Genomic DNA, 13,767 nt, shown 5'->3' on the forward strand with positions numbered 1-13,767 from the left:
AGAGGCGCGAGAAAAAAATAAGCCAGAGCTATGACTGTCGTCTTGCATATGCATTTCAACGCACGTAAATAAGTCGCCTTGCAATCACGCTTGGTTTGCTGTACAATTCAGTATACAAGCCGATCGGCTGGCCAATCTATTTATCAATGAATTTCATTTCCCCACGTCCGCATCTCCCTCGCGTTCAGCAGCATGCGGTACATTGGTAGTCTATTGGCCGAAATTGTCGCTTTCGCAGAATCTTATTTGGTCTAACGTTTAGGAGAATCCCCGTGGTGGAGTAGATCTGTAATAAAGGAGTAAATACTCACTGGCATCCACCCAAGCGCAGCCATAAGGCTACAGAGGGAAGCTATACAGCTTCAACCGACCGCACGAACAACTAATCTTCCATATTACAGAGACGTTACACCATATACGTGATGCCGGCCATGAAATAACGTTCCAGTGGCTTCCAAGTCACTGCGGGATTATCGGCAATGAACGGGCGGATCACGCTGCCCGCTCAGCCCATACTGAGGAGCGCCACGTCCCAATTTCTCTTTCTAGAACTGACGCGGCACGGAAGCTCCGCCTACTTGCTCGGCAGTGCACCGAGTCGATGGAATGAGCCACATTTAAGAAATACGCGTCTGTACTCACTTGATCCAACATTAAGTCTTCGAGCGCCATCACAGCTTCGCCGTAGAGACGCCACGCTTTTATATCGACTTTGGTTGGGTGTTGCCTTTACTAAAGCATATGCCTTCCGCATAGGGATGACCGACACCCCAACCTGTGACCACTGCGGCCATGAAGAATCAATTGGCCATATATTGTGTTCCTGCCCGCAGTACAGTCCACAGAGAGCATGCCTTAGCCACGAACTTGACCAACTGGACGACCAACCGCTATCCGAAAAAAGAATTCTACAATATCGAAAGGACCTACCGTCGCAGAAGAAGGCCGTGCAAGCGCTTTTGCGCTTCTTACAATCTACCGGCCTGTGTGAAAGACTTTAACTGGAACGCCTTGTGTGTGTGTGTCTCCATGTGTGCACGTTCTTTTTTTTTGCGTTTTCCTCTCTGTCATCTTTCTAACCCCTATCCCCCATCCCCAGTGTAGGGTAGCAAACCGGAGACTCACATCTGGTTAACCTCCCTGTGTTTCCTTTTCATTCTCTCTCTCTATACAGCTTCAACAGAAACTCCGTAGTTATAGAAAAAACCGTCCTGGTCCGGGGTTCGAACCCGGACCCACCGCTTCACGGGAGCAGACACACTACCAACTGAGCTAATCGGGACGGCTCTTATGGTGTGTAGAGAGCGAATTATTAGCACTTGGAATTAATGATCGATTCGCTCTCGCCCTATATATACTATTCGTCCCGGTTAGCTCAGTAGCTGCTGCAGCGACTGCTCCGGTGAAGCGAAGGTGCGGAGTTCGAACTCCGGACCAGGAGGAATTTTTCTTTAACTACAAAGTTTCTGTCGAAGCTATTTCCTTTGCAGCCGTATGGCTGCGCGTGAATGAATGCCAATGAATAATTACTTCTTTATTAACAACGTTATTTCGTACACACACTCGGGCCAAAACAGCAGCCGCTGCTCAAGCATCCTTTGAAAATACAGATGAACACACACACACACACACACACACACACACACACACACACACACACACACACACACACACACACACACACACACACACACACACACACACACACACACACACACACACACACACACACACACACACACACACACATATATATATATATATATATATATATATATATATATATATATAAATTCATCTGTATGTTCAAGGGATGCTTGAGCAGAAATATATATATAAAGTGATTTCTGGCATCTGATTTGGTCAATATAATATAAAATCACCAAAAATTGAAGAAGCATAACAGGATTTAATTCACGACATTTCGGCTGGAGGACCAGCCACACTCGAAAAAGGCTGGTCCTCCAGCCGAAACGTCGTGAATTAAATCCTGTTATGTTTCTTCAATTTTCGGGTGATTTATATATATATATATATATATATATATATATATATATATATATATGAGCTACTCAGCGGGATGTCAAGACACGTACTTTTTGTTTTAAATCCAGTCAGGGACAATACATGTGCGCCTGTACGAGGCCCCCATTTTAAAATAAGAGAAAGGGGGAGGAGGGGTATTACATAAGCTTTGAAGTACGTAAAGTGGAACGCTTACATCCTCGTACTCGTACGGGACCGGCAGGGTGTAGTTGTCAACGCACTCCTCGCAGTGTTGGATCTCGTCCTATGCCGGGAAATGAGAAAGAAAAAAAATCGCCAGTCAGAGGATAGAACGGAGCAGGATGGAATGCTTGTTCATTACTTCCTCGATGAACCTCCATCTGCAGAGTCGCCTGATTCGGTCTTTCGGGTAGGCCTGCAAAGGAACGATGGAAGAGTCTTATTAGGAACTTATTAGGAACTCATATGGAGTCTTATTAGGAACTTATTAGGAACTCATACGGAGTCTTATTAGGAACTTGATAGGAGTCTTATTAGGAGTCTTGTTATAAACGTGACGAGTCGGGTGCAGGAGCACCAGAGGCACGATGACACCGTTAGAACAAATAGAGAGGAGACACAACTTGCACTAACGTCAGAAGCTGGGCTGTGAAAGAACAGGGTTTTGACTTTCCCCTCCGCAAGTATGGTTCCCAGCAAGAGACAAATATTAGAGCTATCGGCTTCGTTTACAGAGCACGCGGTGCAGAGACTTTTATCCCCGACTGTACTTGGTCGTCCAAAGTTGTGACATGACCCGGAGCTCCGCAATGCGCTACGTCGGGCCGATTTTCGAACTGAGATAAGCGCTTTGTATCGCAAGGAGGACACTTGTTTCTTTCGTGTCGACCGTAATACTGCACGCCTATGTATTGACGCGGCAGTATGAGAAATACCTGCCCTCTAGTTCATATAGAACGGCCAGAGGCATGGTGCGGTAGCAATGATTAAATAGGTGATTCATGTCGTTATTTCCCACGTAACATCGAGACAGCTGAAGGTGTTTTTTTGATAAACGTGTTCTTCCTCGCTGATAAAATCTCATTAACACTTTTTTCTGGCCTAGTTGGTGCATACTTGTACTGTTGAAAAAAAATTAGCGCAAAACCATGTTGTTGTTGATGCCTCAAAAACGATGCCAATCCACCACAAGAAAGAACGAAGACGAGACACAAGCGCTCTTGCTTGCTGCTCTTGCTAAAATCGAAGCAATTGAAGGACATGGGAGTTCGAGCTGCTTGTGAATACATTTTTGCTGCAACCTACAACGTGTCGCGCATCTCGGAATCGATTTACAAAGGCCTGTTTCTTTGAGGTATATACCGCAGCTGAAAACGCTCCAGTACTCTGCAAAAATAGCGTGTAAGGAGATTTGGAATGGATTCATGGTTTTTCATGCATGACATGCATTCAGTAGGTGTATGTACTGTGCGCCGCTTTGTTTTTTTCTTCTGGTCTTCGTCGTTTTGAGCCGAAAAAAAAAGCACGAACAGGCTCCGTTCAGGGTAGTATGCGTCGCATGCGGTAACCGTTGACGCTTTAACATGGATGAGCCAACCGTCCGAGTCTCTCTAGCAAGGACGCCACACCACTCTTATTATGCATTTCTAGAATGCGCGAGTTTCTCGAGTGTTGAATTGATAAGAGCGAGACACTTGTGCCAAGGAAGCCGGAGCCAGCGGCGCCGAGAAGCCGGGAAAATGTTGACTATGAAAGAAGAAATAGGAAATCTGGCGCTTATAAGAAGTTCCGGCTATTCCATAGGGGTAGTGCTTCCGCTCTGAGCTCAGCCTTATAGAGTATGCTCAGAATAAACCAGCACTTCTCTGCTTTGTAGTTTTACGTGTGCTGCTACAAGTAGTATGAAAAACAAGAAAAAATAAACGATTGGTCTGCACACTGCAAGCGAACTTTTTTTTTTTGCTTCAGTGTTCAATTTGAAAAGCTGATATTTCGAGTCCGGTATTAAAGAAACCGAATCGGTCGAAATTAACTCGCTGCTCTGCACGTTTCTCGTAGCACAAAGCTTTGCTCGTAAGAAACCCACTATTTCATTGGACATTATTATAGTGAATAATTTCTACGAAAAGGAAGTCACTTAGAAGAGTTCGAGAGAAATGAAGAATGCTTAAAACTTCTCGTCCATACTGAAAGAGCAATCGTTAGTTGCATGCTAACCATGTGTTCCCTTTTATTACCAGGCGTACCAGTACGCGCGCTTGGCGCCCTGCTGCAATTCCCCTAGTCCGCCCAGCCTTTCCCTGTAAATAAACCCATTTCATCCACAAGAATATTTGGTGGAGATCGACCAGGTACACCATCCTGAAGCCTCTGGTCCTCCGTCGCAACCGGCGCTTAACGGCTTCGCGACCACTCCCGCCGGAAGTCAGAGCCATGCCCACTCAGGAGGTTGAGACTCAATCTTCTCTTGAACTCTGTGCATGACCACATCAGCGGGAACCCTGAACAAAACGTTTGCCGGTTAATCTGAGGACGACGCTGAAGACTGGCTGACGCACTATCAACGAGTGGGCAAGCATAAATGCTGGGACCCGACTGTTCAGCTGTGTAATGTCTTCTTTCTCGCCGAGACCGCCCTTCTGTGGTTTGAGAACCATGAGGGCAACCTGACTTCTTGGACCCGGTTTGTGGACGAAGTTACCAAGTGCTTCTGCGATACAGCGGCCAAGAAGAAAAGAGCCCAACAGACCCTTGCACAAAAAGCTCAGGTCCCGCGAGAGACGTGCACGAAATACATCGAAGAAGTGCTTCGACTCTGCCGGCTTGTCAACAGGAACATGCCTGATGAGGACAAAGTGGGCCAACTTTCAAAAGAAAACCTTGCCTCGGCTGCGGACGTAATGAAACATTCTCATGCACTGGAGGCACTCAAGTCGCGGCGGATTTCCTCCAAATTTGGTCGGCTATCCAATGAGACAAGTATCGCTAGCGTAGACCTTCCTGAATCTGAGGATATCGCCTCATTGGTTCGGGCGGATTGTGAGTGACGAATTGCCCTCTCAGCTGCAAGGTCTCACGATCCTGTGCTTCCTGCTTCGGCCACATAGAGAGCAGCCAATTACCTGGCCTCGTTGCACCCATGACCAGCCGCGCAACAGTTACGGCGCAGGAGATCGGGCTCTCTTCTCCAATTCCCGACATCAACCTGGCCAGTACCTACCCGGTGACCTACCCGAGACCATGCCTTCTGAAACACCCCGACGCACAACTGCAGGGTATTCTCGGTCGACGCGGCCTCCCGTCTAATCCTACGACAAGAGACAGGCGCCCGAGCACCAGAGACAGCATCCGAGACGTCGGACTATTCAGCTCAGCTGTGACAGATGATCAACAAGTCGCTCCCCTCTCCAGAGCGACGTGCACGGCAAGATGTTCTCGCGCTTCATGCCCGCGTGTTCGACATTACCGAGACCGGACCTCTTTCATCTTTGCCTGCCTCTTGCATGCACCGTAAAATTAACACGGGGAATGCCAATCACATTTGTCATAATCCGTATCGAGTCTCTATGGCCGAGCGCAAGATCACGATCAGGTCCAACAGCTGCTGCCGGACGGAGTTATTCGGGAGTCAGTCTTCCGGTCCGTGGGCCGCGCCCGTAATACTAGTGAGGAAGAAAGACAATTCATGGTGATTTTGCGTCGATTATCGTCGCTTGAATGCGGTCACAAAGCAGGACGTGTACCGCGCATTGATAACGTTGTGGACTTTCTTCACTCGGCGTCATACTTCTCGTCCGTTGACCTCCGATATGAATATTAGCAAATACCGATGCAGTTATCAGTGGCACTGATGCGTAGAGGTAGAGCATCCGGCTCGCGTGCAAAGCGTAGCTTTATATGTATGTCGCGCGGTCTTTCACAAAATATAGAAACAGTGTCCATGTCTGCGTGGGCAAGAAGAGCAGCTCACGGGACCCCTTGATGCTATCGCGTCACACTCTCAAAGGAGGAGCTTAAGTGGCGCCCAAAATTTGAACGCAGTGACCGTGTAGACACAGACCAAAGTTCAGTGTTTTCCTAGTGACCCTTTAACTCGAGATTGCACTCGAGTGGCTGATAAAAAAAAAGAAAAAGGTGGAAGACGAGGACGCTTACCCTGGGCATGCACTTGGCTTCCACTTTCTTGTACTGAAATGGAAGAGTAAAAAAGAAGAAACGAGCAAAATAAAAGCAGGGAAAGAAGTGTCACGCATGTGGCACAATAGCTTCAAAGTACAGCTCACCTCGGTGAAGGTGGCGTTCTCGGCGATTTTCGTCGCGTTGACGCACATTTCGCACTCGGACAGGTTTCCAGGCTGTGGAAGAGATGCTCGCGAGAACCCACTCCAGGACAGTACTACAGAGCTGCACCATTCTTTTCAATGCAAGGGCTAAAACTTGTGACAGCGTGTTCCGTCTTGCCAACACGAATGAATCATTCTCATCGAACTACCCTTACAAAAATGGTCTATACACAGTCTATAGACTTCTTATAGACTCTATTGCCTGCCTATAGATATTTCTTTTTGCCTGTTCACAGTCTATAGACTCTATAAAAAAGTTTACTAAAAGTGTATGGACATAAATCTACAGATTGTCTATAGACAGTGTGTAGGATTTGCATTGCCTATAGACTGTCTATAGAATTTGTCTACAGATAGTCTATAGACTTTATAGACAGAAGTCTATAGACAGTATATAGACTGTCTATAGACTTCTTATAGACTATATTGCCTGCCTATAGATATTTATTTATGTCTGTTCACAGTCTATAGACTGTCTATAAAAAGTTTACTAAAAGTGTATGCCATGGCCATAAATCTACAGATTTTCTATAGACTGTGTGTAGGATTTGCATTGCCTATAAACTACCTATAGGATTTGTCTACAGCTAGTCTATATACTTTATAGGTAGAAGTCTATGGACAGTCTATAGACCGTCTAAAGAGATTTTTGCAAGGGTGGTATGAAAAACAAAAAACGTAAATTCTGGTCAATTGAATGTTCGCAGTATAAACACTACGAGGTGGCGTAATGTCAAGCTGAGCGTTCCTGAAAAATATCTCTCCCAAAGCCGAGACTGCTCCTTCTGTTTCTTTATTGGCGCCACGCATTTTATTCTAGCACAGTTCAGGAAAACTGGCACATACTTTGTTGCGAAGCTTGAAGAGATTAGCGTGTACGAAGCTACTTTACTGCACAGGCAGCTGCGGCGATGCGCGTAACTTTGCACAAAATGCAACAAAATCTCAAGATTGAACAGCTCATTTTGAAATATGTCAAATCTTGACTCCATAGTCTGGCGACCCTTAGGCTGACCGTATGGACAAGCAGTGGACAGTCTCCTGAGGTCTATATAGCCAAACGAAAGCATGGTTAAAGTACTCCGTATAGAAGCATGCTTGTGGATATTGACAGAATCGGGCTTACAGTTTTTATGTAGCGGAAGCGGCACTCGGTGAGCAGTAGCGTGGCAGGTGCTTGCTGAAACAAAGACGGAGTGATTTGGGCTTAAATTTAGGATAAAGACCTCGTGAAACTCTAAACAGAAAGGAGTAAAAAGGAGTAAGCTGTCCTCTACTACGCACACCCTTCTGTAAAATGGAGCTTACTCCCATTTCTACTCTCATATAGGAGTATTTGTGTTTGGAGTGCAGGCAAGCACGCCCTTATAGTCTTTGCAAGCTGCACGAAGTTGTATTTAGTTTTGCAAGTAAAGAGATAAATTCTGAACAGACATTAAGCCGCTGGTCCGGGACCAGTGTTGTGTCACGGCCTCACTTAATAACCCGTGAACTGGTCCCGCATGCAAATCCGGCTCGATAACTGCAATCTAATCTCGTCTTGACATATCATCATTTGGAACAAGAAGTGAGATTTTTATAATTGGAGTTCATTGTAAAAGTATTCCCGCGAAATGATTCAAGTAGTTCGGCAACGAGGACACGTTCAGAAAGCGCTGAAACAAGTAAAGCACTACGGTTTTAAACTACTCCGAGGAGAAACTGCAGCACAGGCAAACCCTGCACCCAGGGTGGCGCCAAGATGTATGGGGCGGCTACTCACAAAAGGCGTTATTAGGAAGACCGCGACTCTCTGCGTGTCGAATGGTTCAAATGTTAGAAATAGTGAACCTATTATTTATAAATAATGCGCGCAGAAAAAAAAAAACAGTTTCGCCTCTAAGTCGATAAAAATCAGACAACTCACAGTTTCCGGCCCGGGCGGGAACAGCAATGATTTAACTAGGGAACAGTTAACCAAATATTCACTTCGTTTGAATTCGATAATTATGATGCTGGTCGATAATGGTGGTCGTAACGAGGCTCAGTTATAAAACTTTCAATGGGCCAAGGCGAATTCGGGTCGGTCTGATCACTGACTATTTCAATGCCTGCAAGAAAGGCACGCATCAATGAGAAATAGTGTATGAACACTTTTGCTGTAGAGAGAGATAGAGAAAACTAGTAATATAATTTCTTGCCTCCTCAATCGCGGTGTTCTGCGGCAACCTTGCATGGCCCCTGAGCAAGGTTGCTGCAGAAAGTCTCGAACGATGCAGGGATGTTCTAGCAAGAACTTGCCTATATATGCTCTGGTTAATTCTCAAAGCAAGATTATACTCACGTGTGGTGTACACTTCCAGTCAAGTTCGCGTTGCTGTAAGAAACAAAAAACAGATATCGATGTCATAGAGAACGAATGCTCAGTGTACAAGCTTTGTAGCGGGCAACAATTTTTCCGCGGATGCTTTTGAGAGTTTTTTTTTTTATGCAAGTCTCCTTCGACCTCATTGACCTGGCTCGGGGCAGATACGGCAAAGTATTGTTAAGAATTTGTGCCAAGAATTCACACGTAAGATTGCTTACTGATTGGCACAAGCCCCAGCCAGTCAGAAAAGCCGACAAAACCATGCCTGAGATGTCGGCCTTTCGAGAGTGTTTTTTATATGCACAGGTGAGGACATGACCAGGGGAACAGCTCATGCGCTTTTTTTAAATGAGAATAACAGTCGCATTTCGAGTATTTTCTTGAGAGAGAAGTGACCAATGTGGCACGATAAAAATACAACTGCCTCACACTTTAAGCTTTAGCCTAAGCTGGAATCCGAAATCAAGAGGAAGAAGTGGGCTTGGGCAGGGCACGAAATGCGAAGGCAAGGTAACCGCTGATCCTTAAGGGTGACAGAGTGGATTCCAAGAGAAGGCGAGTGTAGCAAGGGGATACGGCGGCCGCAGCTGGCAAAGGACAGGGTTAATCGGAGACAGGGTTAATTGGGAGAGACCTTTGCCCTGCAGTGCGCGCAGTCAGGCTGATGATGAATCCGCACTGGAAGGCTAATCAAGCGTTCACTACAGCACGGTCAACGATGGGATAACCTGGCCCCTATTTTATTTTTACTGCGCAAAACTCTATGAATGCCACCAGGCGAAAATGCCGGCGTGTGTCTCTGCGTGGCCGCCGAATGAAGCCGCCGGCGCCTACAGCGAGCCTAGGCACCGCAGCGCCTCCAAGCGAGCGGTGAGTGCGGAGAGAGGGATATCGGCGCTGAAAGCCAGCGTGCCTCATCGGCTGATCCAGCGCGGTGCTCCAGTAAGACGAAGTGTGTGTAAGGAAAACAGATGCAAAAGCGTATGAATCAGCGAGCTATAAAGCCAGTCAAAGTAAAGCGGAGAGTAAATTCAGCAAATGTAAAGCATAAAATCGTTAGTGAGCCGTTCTTTGCTTTTATCGCATGGATCTATAACTAGCCCTTGGGTAAGGATCCAGACAGTGATGTATATGGTATTTTTTATAAAAAGGACACAATAAAGAAAAATTGAATTGAAAAACCAGCCAATGCGCAGTTGGCTACTCGAAGATAAAATGAGTGGTTTTTACGGGCCCAAGGCAGCAAGCTCGCCAAAACATTTGCGTGCTTGTGACGTGCATGCGTTTGCAAGCAAGGGTGGAGTAACCATAATCCTTGGCAGCGCACCTCGATCTTGGTAGCGTTCTCGGGAAGGTCATATTCTTCTACGCAGCGAATGCAATTTTCCCTCTCTTCCTGCAAAAGAAAAGATTAAATAGACAGGAGAAATAGGTGCATAAGTAGCATTTCACCAACAACGCAGCTCGACTGTCGCATCGTGACTTCTGCCCTTATAGGTGTCGGCCTTTTTTTTTGCCTAATAATCATTGAAATTAGCTGAAAAACACCAGTGCACAGCTTTGGCAACATATTACAAATGATTTTGTACCGGAAGTTTTCGACTCGGTCGGCGTCTGCGCAAAGTGCGCATTGACGTCACGGTCGACCGACCATCCTGGACTATCACATTCCTGATGACGTCGGCGCCGTCGACAAGCACTAGTTGCTCCTGTGAACAACCAGGAACAACCACTGTGAACAACCTGTGAACAACCACTGGCTTCAGTTGTGTCACAATCTTTGGGGCAAGGGCAACTTCACGTCACTCGATGTGGGTGGAAATACGGAGCGGCTCCTCGTACAACATTCAACATCAGATTTAAAAAAAAATACACATGACTTATCTTACTTAGGCCAAATGCGAGGTATGTGCGCTAGCACTAGTTGTTCTTAGTTTAACTTGGGACGCTTACCTAAGTTTCGCCTTAAGGGTATGACGCGACAGCGTTAAAGAGTTAATGCCCATACACTCTATGCTCATGTCACGAGTCCTCATACCACTCCGGGTGCTGTGGTGCGGCGGGTAAGCGATGCGCCATTGTCCTGCGATGGCAGGTGCTGTCACCGGTGGACCTGGTGACAGCCAGGTTGCTTCTCCCGAGCAACCTTTCGCGACCATCATTAATTTAACTGCATCCTGACTCGGTGAGCAGTTTGCTCGTTATCCGGTGGGCAGGCTGTGATGACGCCACAAGGTCACGTGTCCCAGGTGGCGCACCTACCACCTATAGTTGCTTCTGTGAGATTTTTCACTCATGCTGACGACGACAGTGGATTTTCTGCTGAACGGGGCTTTTAACGCTGTCGCGTTAATTAGTACGTTATACTCGACGCCTGCGACTGAAACTTGCTAGAAGGCACCTGACTACGCCCATGAAACAAATCACATCGTTTGTTTGCGTTCGAATTTTTGTGTCTGTATTCCTTTACGTGTAGCTTTCACCTCTGCTCATGCCTTATGTTCGTACATTTGTCTTGCTGGTCCGCAGTGCACTGCGGTTTCATTTTTATTTTGCTTATTGCAGCAGTAATGCATGCAGTTCATGCTATGTATTGCGCGTAGTGTCTTTTTTTTAGTTTCCTAAGTGCAAATCTGTTCGATTTGTTCTCATGTATTATATCTGTGTTACTGCTCACTCTGATATACCGGTGCTGAGAAATACACGGGTGTAAGCTGGGGAATCGCAATCCAGAGTGTATGCGCCTTTTGCCTCATCGCCCGAGACCACTTTTGTGTCCGTATGAAGTTTCAATCAATCAATCAATCAATCAATCAATCAATCAACCAATCAATAGCTTTGGTACGTATTCACGTTCAATCACATGCTGGAGAAGCGCGCAGGGTGGCGCATTTTCTAACGATTGTTTTCTGGGTTCATCACTTCTTTTGAGCCCTTAATGGCGACCAAAGATGCTATCAGTAGTGACGTCACAGGCTGAAGTTGCCATTCCTAGGGAATAGACAACATTTAGCGGCACCATCAGCACCACCACTCGCTGCGATTTGGCAGACGCTGTAATGAAAGCCCGCGCCTTCAAATCGAGCAGTGCGGGCTCAACAAGTCAAGCCGCTCTGTCCAGAGTATGTCTGAGCTTATCGCCTATAACGACCCTTAACGTTTTCCAATACAAACAGTTTTTTATTTGTTCTCCGGCGTCGACAAACAAGACACCAATGGGGGCACCCAAGTTTTTATCACCAAGTGTCTTGAAATACCAACACAGCGGATTTCTGAGAGTTTCCCCCTCGTGACATTCCTCATTACCGGAAACTTGACTGGAGTCGGTCACCTCTTCCATTCTTTTAGTATTAATTTTGTATTGGAACGAAAACAAGCCTTTCAACGGCTGCATCGGTGCATTGTGTAAATGGACTTGTGCGACAGGAATTCTGCGCGCCACTATTTGTCCACAACGAGTGCACTCAGTGGCATGCAGAGGGGAGAGGGTAGCTTCATTTTATTCGTCGGTTCTATTTATCTGGCCTGCTGTTGCGAATGAAAGCAGCTTGGCGCCATTCCTAAACTTACCGTCGGGCGGTGGAAAGCGTTGCAGAGGATGATGGCGGCCTCCTTGGCTGTGTACTAGACATACAGAAAAAAAAACACAAAAATAGATATTGCGCACTTAAATGACCCAATCAATATGCACAGTGACTCCTCGCGTGTCGAGGCAATAAAAGGACTCACCGGTCTGACGCATGCTTGGCGCATCTTGACGACCTGCGGTACAAGAAGTAAAATGCAAAAACATTCAAACGATCGACGCGTCCCACAAGATACATGAGAAGCAGCAGAATTGTTAAACTGCTATACACACACAAAGCTTCGCGGTGTCAGTTTTCTTTTTTTTTAAACAGGCCCACAGGCCTAGTAATAATGAAAATGGAGTCAAAACACCACTGCGCAGAGTTTTACTTATTAATTACAAACTATTTTTGTACACGCAATGTCGCTCTCGGTAGGTTCGAGCGCTCAAGTGCACTTTGACGTCACAGTCGACAGGCTAACATGGAAAAACACATTATTGATTACGTCGGCGTCGCCGGGAAGCACTGATTGTTGCTGTCAAGAACGAGTAGTTTCGGTGACGTCACAATAATTGGGGCAAGTGCATCTTGACGTCACTCGATGAAGGTGGAAATGCCGAGTGGCTCCTCGGAGAACGTGCATCAGTAACACATCTTTTAAACCAAACTAGCCTTCTGACAATAACTGAGCGAAATCGTTGCGCACGACTTAAATTTAAGTATCAATTAATGGAAAGACACTAAAGAACGGAGCTTACCGATCTGCTTGTTTTTCCGTCCGGATATGCGACGCGAAAACGACACCAGCAAACTTTAACTCCTTTTCGCGTTCGAAACAACTGCTTTAAATACTCATTCCTTCCACGAACTATTTCCGATTGGAATAACCTCACTAACCATGAAGTTCTGCAGCCGTCGCTGACATTGTTCTCGGAGAACATATCACCTAGTTTTTATTGCATTCGTTATTTCACTGTTCTGTTGTATATGCTTAATTGTTGTATTCCCAATGGTGCAGAAGAGCTTCAGCTTGCACTGTTATTTTTGTTTACTTTTGCCTGTATTGTTAAACTGCTTAGTTTGTATCCCCACCCTGCTAAAATCCCCACTCCGGGATTGCAGTACCAATAAATAAATAATAAGTCAAATTAAATTACGTTCAGCTCAACGTCTGCGACTGAAGTTTGCTAGAAGAATTTGCTTTCTCCCGTAGAACCAGTCATATCGTTTGTTTGCGTTAGAAATTTCGTTAGGGGGAGTGAAAGAAGAAAGGAAGAGGTGCCGTAGTGGAGGGTTCCGGTCGAAATTATTCCGGAGCCCTCCACTAAGGCAATTCTTTCTTCCTTTCTTTCTTCTTCCTTTCACTCCCCCCCCCCCTTTATCCCTTCCCTTACGGTGCGGTTCAGGTGTCCAACGATATATGAGACAGATATTGCGCCATTTCCTTTCCCCAAAAACCAATTATTATTATTAACCGTTCAAAAGTGCCGGCTCCGAAACC

General features: G+C 46.0%; 1 protein-coding gene across 1 annotated transcript in view; it reads right to left on the bottom strand.

Moving 5' to 3' along the window:
* The window catches only part of LOC144111277 (uncharacterized), a 75,539-nt gene that overhangs the window by 12,814 nt on the left and 48,958 nt on the right, over positions 1 to 13,767 (bottom strand). Inside the window, exons 4-12 of the mRNA XM_077644513.1 lie at positions 12,427 to 12,459; positions 12,268 to 12,321; positions 10,025 to 10,093; positions 8,674 to 8,706; positions 7,477 to 7,530; positions 6,291 to 6,362; positions 6,163 to 6,195; positions 2,369 to 2,422; positions 2,222 to 2,290 (exon numbers count right to left, since the gene is read on the bottom strand). Of these exons, the coding sequence (XP_077500639.1) occupies positions 2,222 to 2,290; positions 2,369 to 2,422; positions 6,163 to 6,195; positions 6,291 to 6,362; positions 7,477 to 7,530; positions 8,674 to 8,706; positions 10,025 to 10,093; positions 12,268 to 12,321; positions 12,427 to 12,459 (471 nt within the window). The remainder of the gene's footprint in view (positions 1 to 2,221; positions 2,291 to 2,368; positions 2,423 to 6,162; positions 6,196 to 6,290; positions 6,363 to 7,476; positions 7,531 to 8,673; positions 8,707 to 10,024; positions 10,094 to 12,267; positions 12,322 to 12,426; positions 12,460 to 13,767) is intronic.

This window comes from Amblyomma americanum, chromosome 11, assembly GCF_052857255.1.
Source record: "Amblyomma americanum isolate KBUSLIRL-KWMA chromosome 11, ASM5285725v1, whole genome shotgun sequence".
Lineage (NCBI taxonomy): Eukaryota > Metazoa > Arthropoda > Arachnida > Ixodida > Ixodidae > Amblyomma > Amblyomma americanum.